The 26,348-nt window shown below is 30.5% G+C and overlaps 3 protein-coding genes across 3 annotated transcripts; 1 reads left to right on the forward strand and 2 right to left on the reverse strand.

Annotated features, from left to right (window-relative positions):
• Positions 1-3,475: 3,475 nt before the first annotated feature.
• LOC114190043 (probable glycerol-3-phosphate dehydrogenase [NAD(+)] 1, cytosolic) lies at positions 3,476-9,063 on the reverse strand. The gene is made up of 5 exons (XM_028078797.1): positions 7,586-9,063; positions 6,451-6,672; positions 5,041-5,288; positions 4,143-4,282; positions 3,476-3,762 (listed from the first exon to the last, which is right to left on the reverse strand). Exons 1-5 carry the CDS (start codon positions 8,241-8,243, stop codon positions 3,636-3,638), a joined length of 1,395 nt encoding a protein of 464 aa, XP_027934598.1. The 5' UTR covers positions 8,244-9,063; the 3' UTR covers positions 3,476-3,635.
• A 1,906-nt stretch (positions 9,064-10,969) lies between these two features.
• Positions 10,970-15,443, forward strand: LOC114192656 (S-formylglutathione hydrolase). The gene is made up of 7 exons (XM_028082431.1): positions 10,970-11,187; positions 11,289-11,406; positions 12,185-12,232; positions 12,750-12,946; positions 14,562-14,660; positions 14,740-14,805; positions 15,095-15,443. The coding sequence occupies exons 1-7, from the start codon at positions 10,975-10,977 to the stop codon at positions 15,275-15,277; spliced, it is 924 nt and encodes a 307-aa protein (XP_027938232.1). The 5' UTR covers positions 10,970-10,974; the 3' UTR covers positions 15,278-15,443.
• A 5,517-nt stretch (positions 15,444-20,960) lies between these two features.
• LOC114192351 (22.0 kDa heat shock protein-like) lies at positions 20,961-21,874 on the reverse strand. The gene is made up of 2 exons (XM_028082049.1): positions 21,737-21,874; positions 20,961-21,639 (listed from the first exon to the last, which is right to left on the reverse strand). Exons 1-2 carry the CDS (start codon positions 21,816-21,818, stop codon positions 21,083-21,085), a joined length of 639 nt encoding a protein of 212 aa, XP_027937850.1. The 5' UTR covers positions 21,819-21,874; the 3' UTR covers positions 20,961-21,082.
• Between the last annotated feature and the right edge of the window lie 4,474 nt (positions 21,875-26,348).

Below are 26,348 nucleotides of genomic sequence, written 5' to 3' on the forward strand. Positions count from 1 at the left end.
ATATTATAATATGAACTATTTTCGGTAATACATGATAATATAAATCATTTCGTAATCCTTTCCCCTTCCTTTTTTTTTAATTAAAAGAAAAATCTTACTGCTACTGCTAATACTCTTATCTCGTGAAACTAGTTCTTGAGTGAGAAATTTTCATATATTTTCCTTCAAATAAAGCCAAATAATTAAATAATATAGGTGAAACTAGTTCTTGAGTGAGATTTTCAAAATTTTCATATATTTTCCTTCAAATAAAGCCAAATAATAAATAATATTGGCGTATTTTCAACCAATTTTATCGTCATGTTTCAACCATTAAAACCGTTTAAATAAAATATGCAAATAAAAACATGTAAATAAAATTACGCTTTAAGAGATATGATCAGTGTATTTTCAGTAATAAATTTTTTTACATTACATAAATATAAATATGTCTGGTATATATCTGAAAAACATTACTGCATATAAATTTTAACTTTATAAGGACACCTTAAACTTTCACACTCACACGAGTTACTTTTAGTCTACACCTATATACTTTCTATCAAATAGTGGAGGCAATCCTAATTTTAGTTTGTGTTCTGTGTACCTCACATTTTCTATCAAATATTATTTTTTGGGATCATCTTTGTAGCATCTATTTATTAAATATTTTCTCACATTGCCTTTCTTTTCTTATCTCAACTATTATCACCACATGCTTTTCACATTCCTCTTTTTCTTGAAAAACAAAAGTTTCTTTTTTTAATGTAAATTGATTCAATTTAACATTAAAATTATAAAAATAGTGTAAATGTTAACATGACTTTATTAAGAGGAAGTGGTTTGATTATATGTGATTTTACTTGAGTTGAATTAAAGTCCTTTGTATATGACATAACTTTGGTGTGGGGGGAGAAAGTTGGTATAATGTGATATGACTTTGATTAATATAATAATTTTTACATTAGGAGTAAGTTGTATTGAAATGATACGACTTTGGTTGTTTATTGTTTTTTAAGAAGTCATGTGATGTTGATATGACTTCAGCGTAGAACGGAAGTAGTTTTAGTTTGGAGTGGCTTATGTACTAATGGGTATGTATTAAAATCGTGTGAAGTTGACATACCATAAAAAAATCTTTCATTAATAATCTAGTAAAAATAATAATTAGTCACTATAATTACTAATTTAGATACAAATTTATAAATTAATAGTTATCAGTAACTAAAATAGTTTCAAAAAATTATAATTAATATTTAAATTGATAATTAAAAATAATTTCTATTATGAATTAATCTCTAAATTGATCATTAATATTATCTATTTATGTTTGGGTTGTCAATAAAGAATTGATTTCTCAATTAATCTTTAATTACGAAATTGGTTTTTAAACATTTTTTTTTATCATAAAATTTGCCACTCCTTGATATTTTTCTTGTAATGACAAAACTTTAGTTTTAATCAGGTGTTTTTTTACTCCTGATTAGATGGTACAAGTTAACCATAATTGTTTAGGTATGGCATGATTGTTGTGTTGTAGGAATTTAATTGCTTTTTTTTCAAATTCAATTTAATTGAATAGAAAATAAATATTTTTCTAATTATTTAATTAATTTTTTTAACTAATTAAATGAAAATAGAAATATTAAATAGAAGTAAAATATAATTATTTTTTAATTAAGGTTGAAGAATAATATTGTTACATTTAGGAAAAAAATTATTTATGAGATAATATGTCTCAAGAAGGTATGGGTGGCAAAATGGACTGACCCGATTGATTGTTGGCCCAACAAAAATGGACCGGGTCGAATTAGCTTACGACCTAAAAATGGGTCTGGTTAAATTGTGTAACCCATCCCACAACAGACTGACCTAACAAGTTAGCTTGCCAGTTTTGATTTTTTTTTTATGCACATAGATTATAGAAGACAGAAAATTTGCATATAGGAAGATAATGAAACAAAATGGAACCCAAATTAGCAAAATGGAGAAACACCAAGATCAGTACAACCCAAATCAAACAAAACAAAATTTGGGCAAAATCAATGTAAAACGTGGGAATCGTTGTCGTTATAAGCCTCCTCTCTCAATCTCACTCTCCCTCGCGTCGAGGTGGTGGTGGTCGTTGTCCGCCCTCTTTTGATCTAGTTGTCCCTCACGTTTAGGTGGTGGTCACTGTTGTTGTTTTGCGCCTCCTCTCTTGGTCTGCTCTCTCTCGTGTAGAGGTGATGGCCGTCGAGGCTGTGTGCCTCCTTTTTGTCTCACTCTCCCTTGTGATTTCTATGTTTTATTGTGGATTGTTCTAGACAACTTTGTGAGCATGTATTAAACCAACCTCACGATTGCCTCCAAGACCAAAGTTATAGAGAGTTTACATACACTAATGTAAAAGTTGGATTTTATGATGATTTATTATGGCAGTTGTAATCCACCCACCATAATAAGTGAAACAGTAGCAAAATTGTAAATATGATGAGATTATTTATGTCTGTTGTACATAGAACCAGCATAAAGGTAGAAACAATGACACTTTGTAATAAAGTACATGGCTTTCTATACCGATTATATCTAGAACCAGCATAGAAAGTGAGAATGATGACATATTTGTAATAAACTACAATGTCTATGTCAGTTTTGCTTATAACCAGCATAGAAAGTGAGATATTATATTATTTTAAATTTAAAGGAAAGATACTATGTCGATTTTTCACTATATTAGGCATAATATGTTTAATTTCCTTTTTTCCCTAACATTCTTCTGCTACACTCACACTTTCCTCCTCTCTACACCATTGCACCATCGCTATTCCTTTCCTCGTTATAGTGGTTGTCGCCTCCTCCTTAGTTTGGTGGTTGTCGCTCTCCCGTGGTGCTCCTGCTCTCGCACTCATAACTCTTTCATTTGGTAAGTGGATGTTTTCTCTCATTTGGGATTTCCTTCATTCCTATTGAGATCAATGCATGTGTAGTAATGTGTTTGCTATGTCAGTACCAGAGTCCTAGACCTCCTTGGCAAAGAAATATGCAATGAGAGGGGTATTGAAGGCGAAGAAAGGGACAAGGAGAAAGCAGACCTCACAAATGTGAACAAAGAGGTTGGGGAAGCGAAGTAGGAAGTGAATGATAATGGCAATGAGCATGAAGCTAGAATAAAGTATGTCATCTATGAGGGAAGTTTGAGATCTTGCACCATTGTTGAGGGTTTGAAGGTAACCAACAATGATGGAATTAAGGTTTTATGAAAAATTTGGAAAAGTTTATAAGTTGTTTGTTCCAGAACTGACATAAAAAGTGAGAACCGACATAAAAAATGAAAACTTATTAAGACTTACGTAACTATGTTGGTTTCAAAACCGGCATACCACTAGTGATATTATATTACATATATCTTATTTAGTTATATTTAGATGAGCATGTCAGACTATCAACAAAAGAAAAAAGTGATGAGCTCAATACATGGAAACCCAATTAGCCAATTAGGAGACAATAAGATCCATAATAGATTAAAATTCACTATACTTGTATGAATTGCAAAATCCGTCATAAAGTGCTGCATTCTAAGCCATAAACAAGAATTCGTGAAATGGTATGCATAGAAGTAAAACATTGAGAGATGCCCCACACAAATGGATAATTTTGGCAAGGTAAAAAAATAATCATGGTTGTCCAAGAAGTGAAGGCATGTAGAAAGCATGGCTTTGAGCAATCTCAATGCGTTCACGGGGATCATTCTGATTTTCATCTCTGAGAGCTTGGAGAATAGCTTCTGATGAAGAGTGTTCCCTGAGAAATGCAAATTGCATCAGTAGCAAGGTAAAGAAACTTGTGGCATAACTATGGTGCATTCAGCCCTTATATACTTTAGTTTATGTACAATTTTCATTTCTTTACTTTGTCTAATATATGCAAGCAATTGAGTAATTTCTCTAATAAGTAGAAAATATTTACATAATTAACCAGTTAAAGGTTATTTAGTGGAAAACATGTACATGATTAACCAAGTAATTAAGTTATAATTAACCTCTACTTTTATAGCTCTATGAAGTAGAATTTTATCCTCTACTTTTATGTGTCTATTTCTGGATAAAATTAATCAGTTTTGAATATCATTAGCTAGAAGGGTGGTGTGAAGAGACATGCAATGGTCGGAAGAAATGAATTACCTGGATATCAATATTTTATAGAGTGTCTTCAGAATGGGGCAAAGTTCAACAGGAGCAACCGGTTTTTTTTCTTCTGGGTGCAACACATTCAGGCTTGAATGGCTCAAAAGTTCAAAAAAGGCCTCCACTGCCGAAACACCCTACAAATATAAACAGCAATCATATTTTTTGAATCAGAAAATTTTCAATGAGAATGAAATGCAGTGCACAAACTAAGAAAAACCACAACTTATGTAACAAAAGCAGTTGAGAGCCAACCATCCACAGTAATTAAGAAATTTCACCTTACTAAGCTGGTTTTATAAGATTATGTTAAATTTAATTCCATTACTTTAAGATGGTTTCAGAGCTTATTCTAATATGGTGTCACTAACTATCAGTCCTCTTTAATCCCACGCTCTAAGATATCATATCCTGATATGAGAAATGTTATAATATATAAGTGAGTGCACTTCACCTTATTAAATCAATTTTATAAGATTTAGTAGGATTCAAATTTCACAGAATAGTAATATCATATACGTCAAAGCAGATGATGAAATTTTCCATTTGTTAATATCACTTAAATCCAACTACAGATTTTAAGCATCAAATTCATGGGGAAGTCCCATTGTAGATATCTAACTAGAATGTAAAAACGTTGATAAGAAGAAATTCAAAGCCAAATCTGAACATTTAAGAATAAATCTACATTGAAAATTGAAATTGCATGATGCTTAAAACCATAATAACATACAAAAGTTCCACTAAACTACAACTAAAATTACTGAAAGTGGAATTATACTATTTGTGCATAATGTTCACCTTTTAATGCATATTATACTATTTGTACATTCCAAGGTGCGGCAATTAGAAAGTTAAGGAATTTAGAGAACAAGGGGAAAATTACACAACATACCTGAATCATTCCTTTGCCACTGATGCTGTCACCCATGTCTGGGCTTAATTCACCCTTAGCCAGCATCTGGCCATACCATGCATTACGACCTTTTAGCAAAGTCACATAAGTGTCAGCCAATAATGGCCCTGCAAGTTTCTCAGGTCCTTCAGCCAACAAGTGAGTGATAAATATCATCTCTGATGTGCAGTGTGCAAAGTATACAGATTTGCTTGTAGCACTCTCATTGGTAAGGGCTGCTACCATACCTGACAATAATAAGGACAATATGAAGTAAAGATTGTCAATCAGAAAGTTAATGGAAACTATGGAAATGAATAAGGGGAGTGCTATTATCACAGTAAAAATAAAAATCCCATTTTCCATTTGCTACAACAATAATAATCAAAAGGAAGACAACAAGCAATGTTAGTTATTACCGAAAAGTGTATTAGTATTACCAAAAAATAACAAAGGTTAGTTATTCGTGTACTGATCTAACCACTTGCCACTGGGAGAATCAGACACACTTTGGGAGCAATGGAAATTCAATTTTGGTAAAAACTGCAATAAAAGTAACTCTTCTATTATGACTTCTTAACAAGTTCATAACCATTAGATACCGTATAGTTGCAGAGCTATGAAATTACTTGATTGTTTGCAATAATAGCTATGAATGAGATTTGGTCCAAACAACAGCAAATATGGAGTTCAGACATTTGGAATGTGAAGAAAGCGAAGTTGAATACAATGTCAGAAAAAGAAAGCAAATCAACAAGTGAAATTGACTTACAGCCAACTACACAACTTGCACATCCAAGGAGAAAACAATAGTAAGAAAAAGGGTAATATCATATTAAAGCAAATTGACCAATGACAAAGCCCTCAAGCCCTTATTTGGATTGGGCATGTTTCTCAACTAGTTTTCTTACTTCTGTTCATTTCTCCTATTGTCATTAATCAAAATTACTTTTTAGCACATTGTAATGCTTGAATAGCAGTCAGAACGAAAATTGGGGGTGAAAACTGAAAAACTAGAATTAAGTATCACAAAGGATTATCTTCAAGTGCTGCAACTATTTGTAACATATAAAAGTCATGGCAAACAGAATACAACAAGTTTTACATTAGCCATAAAGCTATGTTATTAAAGACATGTTTAGACAAGTTTCTTCAGAATCACTTCTGAAAAGGAAAAATATAGAGAAAATAATGAAATCAACTTCTCTAGGTAAGATAAAGATAGCTTATGCACAAGCTAAAATTATGAATTTAGAGAATTTACATGACAGTTTCTACAAATTAACTTATGCCTATACTAACTTTAGCTTTTGTAAAAGCTTATTTAATCTTTTTTTCATTTTACTTTCTTTTCTGAAAGTGTTTAGGGAGAAGTTTTTCCAAACAATCTCTATCTAATTTGAAGCTTACCTGCACCAATAGCATAGACATTCTTCAAGCCACCCATGACTTCATGGGTGACAAGGTCACTGTTGTCCCAGACAATAAAATGAGGTTGTCGTAGAAACTTTGCCAGAGGTTTCCTCCATTTATCAGCTCCACATATTCGAGCATTGGCATACTCCTTGTTGTAGATTTCTGAGGCAATATTTGGACCACCAAGATAGAGTATGTTCTCCATAGGCACTCCAGCTGTCAAAGTATATATTCATTGTAAACAACTGAGAATGAGGGTAGATGAAAAAGATATACTACCAAGTTACTAGTTTCTATTGGTTGGCATAATGTAAATAAATTATAGATAACAAATAGCAGTACCTAGCCTTTGGATTATCAAATTTTATATAGATTTACCTCCTATAAAGTGTGTTGCAAACTTTATAGGATAAGTGCAGAGTTATCAATTTTGAAATGTAAACAACTTCATAATATATTTTGTATGCATTGATCATATTTTATGCTGTTAATTTCTGAATCAAGATTTATTGCTTCACTTTATTATCCTTGATCTGTAGTATACCTAAGTATGAGTGAGAACTTTAATTGAATTGAACTTGCTAGGAGTGGGTGGGGAAGGTTGAGTTTGACATTCATTCAAAATAAACAACATTGTCTCCACCAATAAAACTCACAAGAATGTTGCAGAAGTTTCTTTGGCTAGACTTCTTCTCTAGCTGTACTGGTCAAAAGATGAAAAGTTATTCAAGAAGTAGTATGCCATATATACCAAAAGTCGGTGGATGTGACTATATGAGAAATGCTACAAAGTGAGATACCAATGAGTCCAGAATCTTGACACATAAAAGTGTCTTCAATGATTTAAAGTTATCATCTTGTTCTGAGAGACAAATGTTTTCTAACTCCTACCACACCCAACCAGATTGATAGCAAAAAAAGGTACAAAACCACCCATCTATTTACTAATTAAATAATGATATCTTTACCATAAAAGTAAAAAGTTAAAGCTATATGAGAGCTCATGCAACCCAAGGTTTTAAATTGCATTTGCCTGCAATTTTGATGAAAAAGATTGCCCTTCAATTATAAGAAAGAAGCCACAAGAATGGAGAAAAGGTAACTCATGATAGTAAGAAGAAAATCTTACTTGCTTGGTTAATCATTTTTGTGGGAGTTATAATATGGGGAACAGGCTCCAATGCAGCCTCTATACCCTTTGCCAAAGAGATTATCACAGGCACTGTGATTCTCTCCTTCCAATATTTACTCATCTCTTCAAAAATCTCCCTTGTTTCTGTTGAAGGCAAACCATTAACCACAATATCAGCATCCCAAACAGCTTCTTGCAAGTTTGTGACCACCTTCAACGGACAAAGTGGTGTATCGATCATATTCAAACAAAATCCATCTTTCAGAATCTCATCGGCTAGAAGAGTCCTATCACCAAGCCTGGCCTCAACATATTTCAGATAAGCACAACGCCTGATCAACCTTCTCAACACATCCTCCCTGGAGTTGATAACTTCAAAGAGGTGTTTTGCTGTTGCTCTATCAACTGTTTTTCCTGGCCTTCTCCATATCCTGATTTGCACCTTATCACGGAATTGGCCAAAAGAATCTTGCAACAAAGCAGCAAAAACACTGCCCCAAGCACCAGCACCAACACTCACAATTCTCAAAGGATCACCATCAGCCTTCCCAACAAGGCTGCGAAGATCATCAAGCTTCTCCTCTGAGCCATTGCAGGCCTGAACAGAGCCATTTGAGTACTCATTACTAACTACTTCCATGATGCTTCCCACCATGCATAAACACAAGCCTTGAAATCTCAACACTTTATTTGCTTCAAGTTCTATGAACTTCTCAAAAGGTGACTTCTTTCTGTTCCAGGTTTTATGCCCATAAATAAACTAAACACATCACAGAATCCTATATGACCCCCTTAAATCTTAGGCCCTTCACTTTCCTCTAACTCAACTACCCAATTTGACCCTTTTTGATCAGAGATTTGTGTTACCACTAAGATGTAAACTAAACTGCAAAATCAAATCTTTCTGGTTGAAAATCGGACAGAAATTCTCCACTCCCAAACTTTAGTTGAAATAGAAGAATGAATGAAATATATCATACAATAACCACTAAAAGGTGCTCCTTTTTGCTTTCCAGACAGCTCACATGCCTAAAAACCAGAGGCAAAAAACAAAAACATAAAATGCAGACACTAATGTAACTTTGTTTTCTCCGTCTATAGTTGTTTATCTACCCAGCTAAGAACGCAGCCACAACCAGTAAAAAACAAAGCAGAATACAAAAACACCCTTAACTTTTTCTGTGGGAATAACAGTTATGTTTATCCAACCAAAGGGTTGTTTTCTTCAGTCAAAAAATATTTTGCTTTATATGCAAAAACCGATCTTTAGACAAAGGACACAACAAACAAAGATTAGGTGAGAAATAATATAGCACCAAAAATGTAACTGAAGTTGGGCAAAATAAGTGAAAACCACTAATGGAAGTGAAAACCAGAAGCAGCTTCTTCACATTTGGTGATACCACAAACAGAAAGCAAGAGATAAGAGGTACAAAGAGAAGAGAGGGTGTAGTATAAATTATAATGAAGGTGTATGGTTGAAGCCTATAGGCATGCATTTAAGGTTTGTGGCTGTTTCCAACTCCCCTCGGTGATTCATTAATATGGGATGACTTTGCTGATCATGCTCCATGTGACATGCCTCATTAGCACTGAGTAAAAAATTTTTCTTACCAAGCATAAAATATGATTAGACAAACAATGATAATTATATGTAAATAATATTTATTTTTTAAATTTTATATTTATGTAAATTGTAATATTTTATTTTATGTGAGTATATTATAATTAAATTTTTATTACACCTTTTTGTTCGTTTTTAGCCATTTGGTCGTCCAACTTTTTTTATATATATTTTGTATTTATATATATTTACGTTGTTATTATTTTTAAATATGTATTCATATTGTTATTTACCGTATAAATTTGCTAAATTAATTTTTCAACTTAAAACATATTATTTTTATTTTACAAATGGAATCATATCAAGAGTAATAAGAAAATGTTAAAAAAATTGAAAGAACACGTGGTTATACATGTCTACAGTAGAAATGTTTCAGTAAAAGGTTATTAAAAATAAATTTTTAATTGCGAATAAATTTAAATTCAAAAGTTAGATTGAAATCCATACAAAATATATTTTCAATGTTAAGGTGTATATATAACTCTTCAATAATATATGATATACATAAAGTAAAGTACAAAATTCATAATTTTTAAAATAACAGATTCATGCATAGTATATAGGGCTTAGGGTTGTTAATATATATATATATATATATATATATATATATATATATATATATATATATATATATATATATAAAATTGAGTATTGAATATCTTTTTAGAAAAATGACAGTTTTTAAATTGTATTTGATACATAATCCATTTAAAATCTTTTTCACTTTTTACTCATTTGATACTCTCATATTTAAAAATATTTCTTGGTTAATAGTTAAGTTTGAAATAATTAATATAAAATATTTACTTATAATTATTTGAATCTTTAAGAAATGATTTCCCTAATCCAATTATTGAATCTTAGTATCATATTTGAAGATATGTAAAGAAGATCAAGAAGTAAATCTATCTTATTTTCATCATCAGGGATATCTTCCCTTCTCTCACTTAAACCAAATCAATCTATTATTTTATCTTTCATCAATATATTTATTTAAAAAAATTAAGACTAGAAATGATTTATCAAAATTCAATAAAAATTGAAATACAATTAAGTTTACCATTATATTTGCTTTTACAGCTTTAATTAATATATTTTTTAGATATCCTATTAACTGTTACAGTTCTTTATAGTTGGGTTGGGTTATGTATAGTCTTAATTTTTGAACTTTTACTCGAATTTAGAATTTATTTATGTTCGAAAATTTTATATAGAAATTGATTTCAAAGTTTAAAAATAATAGATATAATCATTTAAATTTAGTTACATCAATTTTTTTTATGTGTTATTTTTTATGTGTTAAACATTAACCTTTTAACATTTTTTTTTTCACTTCAATATTTATTAAGAAACATGTTATATACATAAAAAAAATTAATGTAATTAAGTTAAAAAAATTATATCAATTTATATTTTAAGTTTAAGAATAGAAATGTATCAAAAATTTTAAGACTAGAAATTAATTCTTATTTTGTATCAAAGTTAAATTCTAATAGGAATCTTTTGTCTTTTGATATTGTGCCTATTGACCTTATGTAACAATTTTTCATTATTATTTATGTCTAGCTATCTTTTGTACACTTTTTAATTTTGGATACATTCAAATAGCCCATGTATAAACTTGAAAATTGCAATCAATTAAAAAATGGATCACACTTTTCTTTTTGTTTTGAATTTGGGCCTATGTGTTACCCAATTATCATCTCACGAAAGGTGGCCATGAAAATTACATTGGAAATGAGGCATATAAAAGGTCACTGTAATGAGAGATTTTCCCTCACCACTCAAACCCAACTTCCTGTGTGAGTGTCGTAATCAGAATCGAGCGATGGAGACGAAGCCCAGTGAGATCAGCAGCGGCAAGATGTTCGGAGGCTACAACAAGAGGTTCAAACATTTCAGCCCCACACTCGGCTGCTCCATGAACTTCCACATCTACTTCCCTCCTTCGCCTTCTCCCTCTCACAAATTCCCAGTGAGTTCCTCTCAATTTTTCCCTTTCTCATTCCAATTCACCCCAATTCAACCTCTCACACTTTCTTCGTTTCCTCCTGTTGTTATGCTGTCAATCAAAAGGTTCTGTATTTTCTGTCTGGCCTCACATGCACCGATGAAAACTTCCTATTCAAGTCTGGTGCTCAACGCGCAGCTGCTGCTGAGGGCATTGCCTTGGTTACTCCCGACACTTCCCCAAGTAAATCAGTTTTTTAGTTTTTTTTTTTAATTTTTGCCACGAATTCCCCAAATAAAACTGCGAAACTTTATAAAAGGGGCTTGGGTAATTTTTTTGTTCAGAATGTCATGTTGAATTAGTAATGCATGGACAGTGTGAGGGTGTTTTTATACTTTCCTTCAAGTATAATGAGTTTGTTTATTTTTATAATAATTACTTAAAATTCACATGAAGATTTTTTTTTCTGATTGCATGTCTGTTAAACCAGTAGATGTTTTCGTTTTTTCATCCTAAAATTATTTTAGTGCTTTTTTTTTTCCGTTTTAGTCTCGGATGATACTTATTCTGCCCTATAAAATTGTAAACTTCTGATAGATTTTTATGGGAAGATATTTATTTTAGTCCATGGTAAGAACCATCATGCATATTTATTTTCTGAAATTATTTGTGTTTTGATACTTTGTAATTTTATTTTTTCATTTTACTCTCTGAAGTTGTTTATAAAATGGTAAACTTTTGGTATGGGCTATTGTGGGTAGATTTTTATTTTAGTCCATGTTAAGAAGCAATGCATATTTTCTAATATTTGTTAAGTCATGTCGTTACTTAGAAGAGAATACCGACATGAAAAAGAAAATTTTAGAGACCAAAACAGAGAAAAAATTAAGAGGGCTGGATGCGAAAAGTTATATTCTACATGGATATATTTTTGTCTACTATATGAATTGGTTGTGGAGTTTATACTTTTCCTTTCGTTGTTAAGCTTTTATATGTTCTCAGTCTTCACTTGATGATGCAGGAGGCTTGAATGTGGAAGGAGAAGCCGACAGCTGGGACTTTGGAGTAGGTATGCCGTGTGAGACCATTACATTTGCGCTTTGAATTTTGAATAGAACTGGACATTAACCCTGTGCCTGGCTTGGTTGGGCTTGGGGATGGGCCTGTTTGAAAATTATCAGACTTAAGCTTTGGCCAGCTTCATGTTTGATTGTTTTTATTTTTGAAGGAAGGAAGTCTTGTTGTTTGTTTGTCATATGAGAATGTTGAATTTCTTGAAATTGACATTTTGGTATGGTACTAGACTTAATGATGTTCTGTATTCTTCTGCCTCTGTTGTTTGTGGCTAAGTTGGTAAACTTTCATTTTGTATTACCCAATTATGTGCTGCACACTTGGGGATGAATATATTGTGCATATAGAAGTACTATTGTGAACGAGTGTTGTTTCTCTCATCCTTCAATGTCATTGCTGTGTGGGATAATTTTAATTGTTATGGGCTATAACTAAAGAGTTAACTTGCAATGTTCAATGTATACGTTTTAATATACAGAAGATATTTTAATTTCATGTAAATTCTGAAACAGGTGCTGGATTTTATCTCAATGCCACACAAGAGAAATGGAAAAATTGGCGCATGTATGACTATGTTGTCAAGGAATTGCCAAAGCTTCTCAGTGATAATTTTCCACAGCTCGAAACATCAAAGGCTTCTATATTTGGTCATTCTATGGGCGGACATGGTGCTCTGACTATCTACCTGAAAAACCAGGATAAGTATAAGGTTTTGATCATTATGCAACTGAAAACTTTAAGTTAAAGTGCTAGTTTGAAAATATTTGAATTTCCTGAAAATAAAGGATAGTTTTACTGTTAAGCAACATATGGTTTTTTATTAGTTACCTTCCCTAACTGTGATATTGCACGTTAATAAATTTGTATGTTTCATGCTCATTGTACCGGTATTACTATTATTTTATTTGCCTGCAAATACATTGTACAGGTTTCTTATTAGTTACCTTCCCCTATTGGATTTTTTATACTAATGATGAATTTTTATTTCTTGAGTTCACTTTGCATCGAGGTTAGAGGCTTAAGATATTTTTCAGGATATGTGGTACTCTAGATGTGATGTGTATAATGCTAATCTTTTATGTTGAACTTGTCCTATTTAACTGTTGGAAAAAATGTCAATGGACGATGAATGTTTTCCTTATTGGATTTTTGGTACCAAATTCTAAATGATAATCATGTTTTGTTTCATTTGAGGTCCAATTAGAACATTCCCTTTTCATATGTTTTAACTAGGCAAGTTTGGAATGAATAGGTAATGAGTGCAGCGAACTTGATGTTTATTGCTTGACCTTTATCAGAACAGCTGAAAATGAATACTGATAGCAACATGGCAGTCACTCAGTCATAAAACTTGTGAGCTTCAAGATATGAGAGCCCTGTTTTCTGGTTAAATGACACCAATTATCTTCTCTGCATTGAGATTGAATACTGAATGTTAGGATATTTCTTTAGGAGTTTTACTAGTTTTGAAGCTTCTAAGTTAGAGTTGGGAGTCAACAAAAGGATTTCCTGTAGGTTTGCACCAACATTTGACATTGTGACCATATTTTCTTACCTTAGTATAGCTTTATGTACATTATGGGGGCACATTAAAGTGCATAATACTAATGATACTTCTTAGAGATGATTGAGTCTTAGTTGATGCGTCCAGGAGTGTGTGCTATGCAAACTTAGCAAAATACCAGTTAACCATGTTTTGAAGCTAAAATTAGGGATTATATCACCAATTGTATTGTTAGCAGTCTTGCGCATCCATCTTATGAGGTGATGGAGATGCAACACATACAATATTCTAGTTCAGTGGATGAACTAAACAATGTTCAACCATATCTTGTCTTTGCGTATGCTTATGAGAGGAAAACTGTACCGGATTCTTTTAAGTCTTGAAGTCTTGAAATGCTCTATAGTGGTGTGGTGCATGTTGTAGAACAGTACAGTGCTAATAAGAGAAAAAAAAAATGCAGTGGAAAAGAGTATGTTGAGGGGGAGATGGTGGGACAGAACGGATAAGACTAGAAACGAATGTATTGAGGAGAAGTTGACATTACAGCTACTGAGAAGAAGTTAGACACCCATTTATAGTTTATTTATAGTTTATTGTTCCAAAAACATGTAATGTAAACTTGACGCAATCTGCATAGCATTTTATGTCCTTTGTAAATTAGAACCAAACCAATTATTTAATCCTTTGGGTGACCTTATGAAATTTGTAGAACATAATTTGTAAAATAAGATATATAGACCGTACTTTGTCATGATAAATAACTTTTATTTACTTATTCAGATTCTTACTTATTTTGGTTTACATAACATGCTTGTTTCAGTCAGTGTCTGCCTTTGCTCCGATTACAAATCCTATAAATTGTCCTTGGGGACAGAAGGCATTCTCAAATTATCTCGGTGACAATAAATCTGATTGGGAGGTAAATTTGATGAGGAAACTGCATGTTGACTTTAAACAAGTCTTTATATTTCATTATAATAAGAAGTGGAAAAATGCAGGAGTATGACGCGACTTGTTTGGTAACGAAGTTTCCCAATGTCTCTTCCTCCATTTTGATTGATCAGGTAAAAGATTTTGGTTTTGGTTTACTATTTTCAAAATACTTGTGAATGATTGATTTAAAGTGGTAAATATTTTAATTTTTGTCCTGCACGGTTTCATCTAATTGTACTTAATTTTTTTATGTTTTAAGAAATCCATTAGCATGAATATGAGTAAATCAATACGATCTGATCTGGCAGATATTGTGCTATCTGTCGTATGGCATGGTTTCAGTTTATATAAGCATGTACTTAAATGATCTTATCGAGTTTTTACTGGTTTTATATTTGTCACTGTTAATCCACTTTTCAGGGCGAAGATGACCATTTTTTTCCTCATCAACTGCTGCCACAAAACTTTGAAGAGGCTTGCAGAAAAGCCAATGTTCCGCTACTGTTACGTTTCCAACCTGGTTATGACCACGGTTACTATTTTATAGCCACATTCGTAGATGATCACATCCGACATCATGCACAGGCTCTTAGGCTTAATTAAGATGTGTGCACTTTGATGAATTATGTACTTTTCTGAACTCTGCTGAATCTACTCTGTTAATTTTCTCCTAGTACTTCCTTGGGTTGCATTTCAGTTTGGAATGAAACTTGTTTCATTTTAGTTAAAAACTAATCCTTTGTCTACTATGAAATATGCTTTTTCTTCTTCTGAAAAGTTTATTATACATTATATTATCTTTTATTACTAAAGTATGTTAAATAATTTACTAAAGTATCTCTCCTCGCTTGCATCAATGAATCATGGAGATTGTGTTTTAACTGTGGAACAATGTATTATTCCTGAGGATTTTTCTATGGAAGACAATTGAACTTTTACTAAAACTAGATCATACCAGTGCGAAGTACGAAAAATAATCATGTTAATATATTAGTTCAAATTCAAAACGATAGTATGATATGATTTGTTGAAAAAAAAAAACTCTGATCAAGATGAAATCTAATAATCAAGTCTTATAGTTGTTAGTGGAAAAATTGAGAATTAATATCGGATAAAGATAATGATCAATTATAGTTTTAATGTAATGTATAAAAGTTGTCACTGTCTAATTGTAATTTGTAAATTATTAATTAATATGATTGTTTAAAGATTAGGATAATCGAATATTGTTGAAGACAGCTTTATTTTCATGTATAGGATACGTAATAAAATGGATTAAATTATTTTTGAAAATTAAAACTATTTAAATGTAATCATCTTAGTACATCAATCTTATCTTAATGTCCTAAAATACTACCATTGAAAAAAGAGAACAAATTTTGTAGAAAACTAAAGTTAGATATCGAAGTTATGTATAGTAAGAATTATTATTAAAATAACAATTATTTATCAGCATTATTAAAATAACATGTTAACTATAATTGGGATGTGGGTTTATTTTTTTCTAGATGCTTGAAAAAACATGAAGCATTTGGTAGATGATTTAATAAACTGGCGTTTATATTTGTTAGAGTTTTTATTTTAATATATAAAAACGATTTTCACAAAATTATAAAATTATATAATTATATAATTATAAAACTATAACATAATAAAATTAAAAAATTTAAATTTATCGTAAATTTAAAATATAATTAAGTTAATAATAAGATTACCTATGACGAAAACTTAGTAAAATGACATGACAACTAAGTTAACAGAAGAAATTAGCCGTAGAACAACATGACAACTAAGTTAACAAAAGAAATTAACCACGTGAGTTCAATTAAAAATTTTAAGTTTATTGAGTCCTCCATCAAAATTTCTTATGAACTCAATTAAAATTGTCCAAATTTATTAGAAACTTCAAACATAATTAAAATTAAAAATATTGAATATTTTTTTATAGAGATTACTTCTTGATTTAACCAATATTTTTTATGTTTTTTTTTACAAAAGTTATATTTAAATTAAGGGACTACGTATGGGGAAGGCTATACAAATATACATTATTGAATGAAAACTAATTTCATTAGATGAAAAATATAATAATGTGTTTGTCTTAAAACTAGACGGTTTGATAGATAGTCATACTAGTACGTGTGCTTAGGAAATTTAAGAGCACTCTTTTTATGTTTAGGAAATTTAAGAGCACTCTTTTTACATAAAAGAAATGTGTATTTAACAAAGTGTCACTTGTTAATAATGTTTTACTATAGACTCTGTGTTATAAGAATCCTAAAGTCTTGGAGTAAAATAGTTACAAAGATGGGATAGAGAAAAAAAATGTTTGTTTGGCAAAAAAAATAATAATAATTTTGTGACTGCTAAATTTTAACTACTTTCTCTTACAACATGACGTGACATCTTTTAAGTGGTTTTGGAATATTAAAAATTGTAAAACCCTCTTTTTTCTGCCCTAAAAATTTAAAGGGGCTGCCCCACATCAGTTGAGCCTAAGGTTGGCCCATAGGAAGCAAAGCCCCTAAACCAACTGAAACACTTTCACTCTCTTCATTTTTCAGAAAAACAGCCGCTTTGCTCTTCTATTCCAAAACTGTGCTATGCTAGGGTTTGCTCCTCGTCCCGTTCAAGTCAGTTCAACTCAGTTTTTCCTACACCTCTTAAATATGCTCTTGGAGCTGCTATGGTGGTGGGCTTAGATGTCGTAGTAGTTACTAGCTCATTCCAGGTAAGGGAAGTTAGGGTTTTGCTAAATCGTTGTTTTCCATGATTGCCTTGATAATATTTTCGTGATATGATGGATGGTATACTGCTATAAGCTTATGAAATGTGTTATTGCATTGTTTGGATTGGATTTTTGGTCTGTTACGCGAGTGAGCAGTGGCGAAGGCTGATAATCTCGCCTAAGCGAGTATGCCTCGCCTAGGCGAGATGAGCAGAGACTCGTCCAAGCCTTTTCACGCGAGTAGTCGATTAGGCGACCAGCTCAGTTTTGAGCGAGCGAGCGTCTCGCTCAGGCGAGGAGAGTCTCGCCTAAGCGAGAATGCGCAGAGGCCACTGTTCCTGTATGTCGAGCTCTCGCCTAGGCGAAGGGAGCTCGCCTGAGCGAGAGACCCTCTCGCTTGAGCGAGACCCTTCAGCCTGAGCGAAGAACTAGGCGAGAGTGCGTTCTGGTTTGGTATTTTTCCCTGTTCTTGGATGTTTGGCATGTAATTGATTAGATTATTGTGTAATGGCATGAGGGGGGATGAATATGCATGAGTGGGAGGGTGTATGGGTTGTGAATGACGAACTTGGATAATTCTTGGTATGTAATGAACATGAGTTGGTTGGTTATGAAAGTGGCATGGTAATGAGATGAGTTAAAATTCTATATTCATGGATGGAGTATGAGGAATTGGTATGGGTTTAACCTGGAATATAAAAGAGGTTGATTATAAAGGTTGACATGAGATGTATATGCGTGATAAATATATTACTTGGTTGTTTGTATATGTTTGGTATGTGGTCAATACGTAATCCCTTGAAATATCTAGGTGAGATTTCAGGATCGTGCTTCAGTGGTCAGGACGTAATTCCATGATCCCTGTTAGTGGGAATTCATGGTGGTGCCCCATCTATATAATTTGGTAATGATTCAAGGTAAGGTTGCATCCTGACACTCTAAGGAGTCAGTTAGTCTCACTTAGAGCGGATTGACTCTTGTGGTGAGAGTAGCAGGAGGCCTGAAACTTATTAAGGGCTAACCTTGTGTGTAGGGGATTGAAACATTGTAACACTTAGCTCGGGGGTGAGCAGGGTAATCCACCACAAGTGCAAGCATCCGTTGAATCCAACTAGATTATATGTATCCGGATGAGTCGAGTCTGAGTCTTAGTGTATTGTTTGAAAGGTCATAACATGTTTGGATATATATATACTGATTGGAAATGTGGAATGGCATGTAACTGTATGATAGACTATTGTATACTCTAGCTTACCCTTTTGCTTGTTTGGTTGCTTTGTATGTGGTTCTTCTCCTTTTTTGCGATAATCATCAATTTATTGATGTGAGCAGATGCGAAAGGCACTCGAGGTCAACCAGGAAAGGTTGATTCCGCTGCATTGTTTGTTGGGACTGGGCTTCATGTTTTTTTGGGCTTTTCATCTAGGGCTAAGGCCCATGTATTGATTTCTCTTGGGATTTATTTAAATTATTATCTCTCTCTGACATTACTTTGTATCTGGCATTATTGTCCTTTAAGTGCTTGGGATATATGTAGGAGTGACATTATACTCCATTGATCTTGCTTCTTATATTATATTGTGTGACATTTCCTTTAATTAGCTTTATTATTTAAATGAGGTGTTAAAAAATAAAAAAATGAAAAAAGTGAAAGCCACTCAAAATATATCATCTAAAATTATAAGAGAAAATTATTAAAATTTAGTAGTGAAAATATCAATTGTAAAAGAAAAACTAAAGTTTATGGATGAAAATCAAACGTGTAATTATCCATAATTGGAAAGCATGTCAAGTCAATACAAAAAAGCAGAATCGGAAATTAAGCGTATTAGAAAGGGTGGAAAATGAAAAAAAGTTAGTTTGATTGGTTTTGTCATATGGCACTTAATAATAAATATATTATATTCATTCTGTACATTATTAAACTATTTCAAAATTATGCAGATATTTCAGGAAGAAAGTGGAAGATTACCTGTGAATTCATTATGATTATTTGATTGATTTTTAGCACAACCAAAACGAAATCTATCTATAATAACTGAATAATAATAATTAAGTTGAAAAAAAAAACACTATAACCCTTTAAGAAAAGACACTGCAAAATTTGACAAGAAAAAAATAGTATATAGATTCATATAAAAAGACGTCATCTTTTTTATCTAAAACCTTAAATAAAATTTTGTATATATTACTCTTCTTATTCAACTACAAATAAATAATTATGTTGAAATAATAGTTTCCATCAAAATTGATGTGGTGCATGTTAATAACAAAATGAAATTAAGTTCAGAACTATTTAAGTAGCAATGCTTCTTATTTAGATTCTTGGACATTTTTAATGAAGCACATAATAAATTTCACACCTGTTTCTTTCTCTATTCCTTTCATTTATTTTCAATTGTTACTTCAACTATTTTAAATTATTTTGGCCAATTTAATGCAAACACTGTTGGACAAAACCAATCACGAATGAAATAAACTAAATAGTTGAAATCAGACAACAAAGAAAACTGTTTTGATATTTCACTCAATAACTTCAGTGGCCTAATCCCAAAAACATACGTAAAAAATTTTAAGGCCATGAAGAATCAATTTCTGGTGGATGGTAGTTTGCAATACATTGAAAGATATATAACAACGATTGGAAAATCATATCTTGATTATGTGACTGTCACAACAAAAGCTATGAGTTTGACATTCACCAAAATTCCTGTAAGATTTGCAGACATTGATTTATCAAACAATAATTTTGAAGGTGAGATTCCAAATGTTGTTGGTGAGTTTGAAGGAAGAGAAATTTGGATTTGGTTGAAAACCAGTGGCTATAGGATATGGATGTGGAGTATTATTTGGAGTTAAAAATATCACACATGAGCTGTAAATCAATGTTTTTTTTGTAATATAGTTGTGCGATACATTAGTTTACAAAAATGTTGTCATAGAATAAGTGAAATCATATTTAATTTACAAAATGTTTTAATATTATCTCAATAATTATATACATTAGTTTTTGGATAACGTAGACTTTAGGTACAGATAATTTTATATTCATTTACTTAAAGAGTGAAAGTATATTATTCATTCAATTGAATGTATATTTAACAAATCTTCTACTAACTTTAAATTTTATTAAAAAAAATCGTATCTATTCAATTCAATAATATCTTTTAATCAAACAGTTGGAGGTGGGTTATTAAAATGAAAAAATATCTAACATAATATTAATAAGTTCGTCCTAATCATTACATGAAAAAAAAATTCTTGCTTGATATACGTTTAAAATTATTAAAAAAAATTCATATTTTCTACTAATTTTATTTTAAATTTTTTTTACAAAAAATATTTACAAATTTGATTATGAAAAAAGATTTGCAAAATATTACTACTAATATTTTTGTAAAATATTTTGTATAAAATACTATTCACAAAAAAATTTGTAAGATATACTAATAAATTTTATAATTTTATAAGAAATAATTATTCACGATAGCAGAAATTTTTTTTTCTTGTAAATTATTTTATGAGAATTTTTAGCCGTGAAAATACACTTTTATTTATCATAATAACCATCAACAGTTACTATTAATGATTCAATTGATGCAATTGATGCTTACAAGTACAAATAAAATTTATATCATATGTGGCATATTATGTATATAAATACATTAGCGAAGCAAGATTTAATGGTCTTGGTTTGATGATCCTCCAAAAGCTGACATGATTACATTTTTGACATAAATTCCCATGGCCAAGAACAAGAAGATGGCAACAACCAAGTTGGGTAATTTGTTTTGCTTCATAATATCCCCAACCAAACCATAAAGTGTTGTTGGTAACTTCTGGTAAACCTTTTTCTCAACCTGGTTAACTCCTTCATGCATTTCCTTAGCTTTAGAACTGGTAGCTTTCACTCTATCTTCATCAACCTTTCTATCATCTTCCCCTTTCTTTGCTTCCTCTGGTGTTGGTGTTGGTGCTTCTCTGGTTTCTCTTGGATATTTTTGATTTTCATAAGGTTGTTGTGTTGGTGGCTTAACTTCAGTGATGTTTTTGGGAATCCTTATGTATAGAAGGCCACCTTCTAACTTGGCTTTGATCCCGTTGGTGCTAGAATGAGAAGGAATGCTGAATTCTTTGTTAATTCTACGCCGTTTCTTCTCACTTATCTCTTCTTCACCACTCAGTTTTAGTCTACGGTTTGTGCCTATTTGAACCCTCAAATTCTCCTTTCTGAACCCTGCACATTGTTCAAACACTTTTGTTTCAGAAAAACTAGAAACAACCATGAATGAAATGAACTAAATTAAGTTAGAGGGAATTAAGAAGATGATGACCTTTGAGCACAAGAATGAGCGTGTCGCTTTCTGCATCTTGAGCCCATTCATAAGATGGTTCAAAATCTTCGTATTGTGCCATTGTTGAAGTAAGTTTGATCTCTTCTCTTATGCTTCATTTATACATCATCATTTTGCTCCATTACTTTGCATTCAGGAGAAACTGAAGACATGTGCTTTCATTTTTGTGAATTAACTTCCACGCTAGCTCTACGTTTCTTTTCGTGTTCTTCAGGAAACATTTATACATCTCTGCAATTCCTCTCTTAGGGTTTTGAACTTATTCTTCCTTACTCTGCTAGTTATGATTCATATACGCAATGAAAAAAAATAATCATTTTTTTATATCATAAATTAAGGGACGAAAGCATACTAAAAATTTGGATACTAATCCAAAGTTTAAGTAATTCCAAATATTTTAAGAAAATGAATATATACATCTTTTCTATCTCGAGTTTTCTTTTTCTTTTACGTAGTAATTAACTTTTTTGAATATATAAAATATAAAATTTAGACTTACATTTAATTTAGTTAATATCAATTAATGATATTTTGATTCATTTCTTTTGATTTTTCACTTTTGATTCATCATTTCAATTACACTTAAATTCTCTATTTTAATTTCTTTTAGTGACGTGATATGACAATTTAAAGATACTAAAGTAGTGAGTTAAAAAAAATAGGTCAAAATATCATTATCTGATCAATTGTCTCCATTAAAGATTTTTGCATATATTTCTTACACCACTTCAATGTCAAAAAATATAAATAAATCATATCAAATTCAATAATTATATTCTTAAATGGCTCCTGGTAAAAATAAGATCATCAATTATAAATAAACAATAGTCACCTTATCTCCATTATCAACCTTGGTAACAAGTGTACGTTCTTATAAGATTCTACTATCAATTGTTGTTAAAAAAATATCACTAGTATTTTGACACCATTCTTTTTTTACTATCATTTGATATTATCCCTCATAATTATTTATTTTCTTTTTCTTCTAAAAGTATAAAAATTAACTTTTATTAAAACTGTTTTACTCTTATACAAATTATTAAATGGTATCAAACAACTTTTTTTCAAAAAACAAAATTCTAGGTTTTGGCATGTTCCTTATATGAGAATCTGATAAAATCCAAAATGGAATAGTGTCCTTCTCCTCCACCATCCACACAAATTGAGTGATTCCTTATTTGCGAGTCTTGGGCTCCTCTGCCTATTCTTTTATTGCCCCCAACAACCACAATCTGATTTTTTTTCTACTTATGAATATTGTCCAAAGTTGTGCACATCACAAAAAATTAGAAGATGAATGTTTAAATGCTTGTGTGATAGATGAAAATTTTAGTATGTAGATTCAATAATAGAATATGTCATTGAGATGCAAGAAAGATGTATAATTTAATAGATGATTAATGAAATTAAGACTTTGAAACATCACAAAAACTAGAACAAATATTACATCTAAGATCTATAAAGTTACGCACATGGAATGGCCAATGACACGACACACGTCTTTGCGGACCATGTGACTCAAATCGAACATCCAATCAAATTTCGAAACCGTAGCCGTGGGTCGTGGAAACCATCAAACTTGTCTTCTACAACTGACAAAATTTATTTACCATTTTTTTCTTCCAATATACATAATAGTTTTATATTGTTTCAAAATAAAGGAATAAATATGATTTTAGTCCTTTAATTTGAAGTAAATGTTAAAATTAGTTTATTTCGAAATTTTGGATTAATTTAGTCTTTCATCTTTCGAAATACGTGAATTTAGTTCTTTTAATTAAATTTTGTTAGATTTATTTGATGTTTTGTAGACATTTTCAGGATTGTATTTGACTTGTTTATAATGTTTTATATATTTTTGCTTTAATGTTAAGTCAAATATTATTATAAAACGCACTTCAAATGTTAAATAAATTTAACACAATTTGATTAAAATGACTAATTTCATGTATTTCGAAAAATAAAAAACTAAATTGATCTAAACTTTTGAAATGAACTAATTCCAAAATTCACTGAAGATTGAAGGACCAAAAACATATTTAACCCAAAAATAGATGTTAACGATAATTTAAATGTATTATTATTTTTTCAATATTTATGAACTATTCTAATTTTCAATAATAAATTTTATTTTGACATATTTCAGAATAATGAAAATTTAACTTCAAAATATTTTTTTCTATTTTATTTTATGTATCATTAAATCTTTACGATAAATTTTTTTCCTGTCATTTATTTCTTTTAACACAGTGATTGCAATTTCATTTTAATGTTATCGTAAAAAAATTACTTACACTAATTTCCATTCTTTCATTGTTAACCACAAATTAGTTAGATACGAAAGATCGTTACGAAATATTCATAGATGGCTGCAAATTAATTATATGAAAAAACAACTATTTCATGTATTCATAAAAGTAGGGTGGAAAAGTGGTTTGTACGATGCATCTTAACCCTCCTACCGTACTCCTAAAAAACAAGATAAATAGAACGACCAGATCTACTACTATTATTACACACAATGAGATCTTGTTTGTCCTACAAGCTTTATTATAATTTTTTTTTATTTTTAAAATAAATATAAAAAATAAACTTAATCATATAACTATCTTTTAACTCTTTAATTACTTAATTAATGTTTTTAATTAAATAAATTGAAATAATTATTATAAATTTAGAAATCTCACATTGACTCAAGAAGAGATATAACCAATTTATAATATATATATATATATATATATATATATATATATATATAATTACAAATAAAGAATGTATATTTATACTTAAATAAAAAATATTTCAATTTTGAAATAGTATTTTTATTTATTTATTTGTAATTATTTACTTTTTAAAATCATTTATATATCAAACACCTTTAAGAAATAGAAATATTTAATAAATTTTGTAAGATATTATATAATTTAATCATTAAATAATTTTTAATAGTGAAAAATAGACATAATAGTACATATTAAATCGGTTGCAATAAAATCAATATAAAAATGCAGTGACAATTATGTAAATTCTCAAAAACATATTAGATCGGATGTTGTGAGAAGTGTGAAATCCTTTTCACTTTTTTCTTTCTTTCTCGCGCCCTCTCCTTGCATCAACAAAGCTTCTTATAGTGTCGCTCACCACCATTGTTTACCAAAGTTGTAGGCTCAAAGAAATATGTCGTCGTTACCCCTAACGTTGTCACGCCACTCCCTTCCGCAATTTCCAAGCCTTCTGCCACTCATCATGTGCAAGGAAGAGCATGCATCGTCGCTCACCACTGCACTTCATCAAACTTGTTGGCACTAAGGTTTTAGTCGTTGTTGTGTCCTACCTCTGCCTCACTGTTCCGTTCAACATTCTCTAAGACACTCTAAACCGTCATGACCCTCTGCACAACCACGATCAAACTATGATCTCTTTCACTTTCGATTTGTGAGTTTTTAGTTTTTGTTTTTCTCTTGTCAAATTTGCATATAAAAGGTGTATTTGACAAATCAGAGATGTATTAAAGATCCAAGATCAAACACAAGAATGGTGTAGATTTTACAAATGAGCAATATTTTTAAAATGCATTTTTGTCTTTTCAGTTTAAGATATTAGATTGGTTGTTTTTGAACTGATCTAATAAAAACTCCAAAATCGATTTAATATAAATTCAATTCATATAATTAAAGTAAAAAAATTATTATATTTGTTTATAGATAAATTGAATATCTTATTTTTTTAATATATTTTCATATAATAAATATAAACTTAAATCATTAATTTCTCTTGCAATAATATTTTTCATATTTTTTACTATATTAAAGGAATATTTGGGAACTTTTATGTGTTAGGTTTATTATGTATAGATTTCAAAGATGTTAAAATTTTATTACATTTTTTTGCATTATTTAACAAATTTCTATGCCAATGGATCTTATATAGATATTTACAAATTTTATATATATAGACATTTGCAAATATATATTCAAATAATCATACATTTTCAAACATTTCATATGATTTTAATTTATAAAAATGTATATTTATTTGAATTTTATATAACTCATATATAGACACGATTTTGTTGAGATATATTAATAATAAAAATAAATTAAAGTGTAGAGACACATAACTTTCTTTAAGAGAAAATGATATAGACAGATAAGTATTGGATGATTAAGTAATTTCAGGAATAATGAAAATGGCGGAGGTCAAGAGATCAAATATTATTTTTAATTAACACTTTTTATTAACTGTTAAAAGGTTAAAATCACTTTTAAGAGAACAAAAATTTGACTAAGTTTGGATGGTTGATACTCTTCTCTTACCTCCATGCATTGTATAACTGAAATTAAATTTGGATGGTTTTATCTTCACTTAACTTGTGAAATAAATTAGTTGTATATAATTAACATGATAAACTTTGATATTTGCAGGCCATCTTATACCTATCCACTTATTTTGTATCAAATTGTTGAACTTTAAATAGGGATTGGATGATTATGCTTAATCATTTTTGTTGGAGTCAAATAAAGTGACCATCTCTTAATCATTTATTAAACTTTGACAAATCTCACCCTTTATTGTAGGGTGATCGTCTTTC

The sequence above is a fragment of the Vigna unguiculata genome, chromosome 7 (assembly GCF_004118075.2).
Source record: "Vigna unguiculata cultivar IT97K-499-35 chromosome 7, ASM411807v1, whole genome shotgun sequence".
NCBI lineage: Eukaryota > Viridiplantae > Streptophyta > Magnoliopsida > Fabales > Fabaceae > Vigna > Vigna unguiculata.

Bases quoted from the DNA above. Each gene is read 5' to 3' on its own strand.
- LOC114190043 (XM_028078797.1), bottom strand. From the start codon at position 8,243: ATGGTGGGAAGCATCATGGAAGTAGTTAGTAATGAGTACTCAAATGGC. The intron at 6,673-7,585 runs GTAAGATTTTCT...ATACTTTGACAG, and splicing joins AAAAATGATTAACCAAGCAA to CTGGAGTGCCTATGGAGAAC. The intron at 5,289-6,450 runs GTAAGCTTCAAA...TATTATTGTCAG, and splicing joins TGTCTATGCTATTGGTGCAG to GTATGGTAGCAGCCCTTACC.
- LOC114192656 (XM_028082431.1), top strand. From the start codon at position 10,975: ATGAGAGATTTTCCCTCACCACTCAAACCCAACTTCCTGTGTGAGTGT. The intron at 12,233-12,749 runs GTATGCCGTGTG...ATTCTGAAACAG, and splicing joins CAGCTGGGACTTTGGAGTAG to GTGCTGGATTTTATCTCAAT. The intron at 14,661-14,739 runs GTAAATTTGATG...GGAAAAATGCAG, and splicing joins ACAATAAATCTGATTGGGAG to GAGTATGACGCGACTTGTTT.
- LOC114192351 (XM_028082049.1), bottom strand. From the start codon at position 21,818: ATGGCACAATACGAAGATTTTGAACCATCTTATGAATGGGCTCAAGAT. The intron at 21,640-21,736 runs GTCATCATCTTC...AACAATGTGCAG, and splicing joins GCTCATTCTTGTGCTCAAAG to GGTTCAGAAAGGAGAATTTG.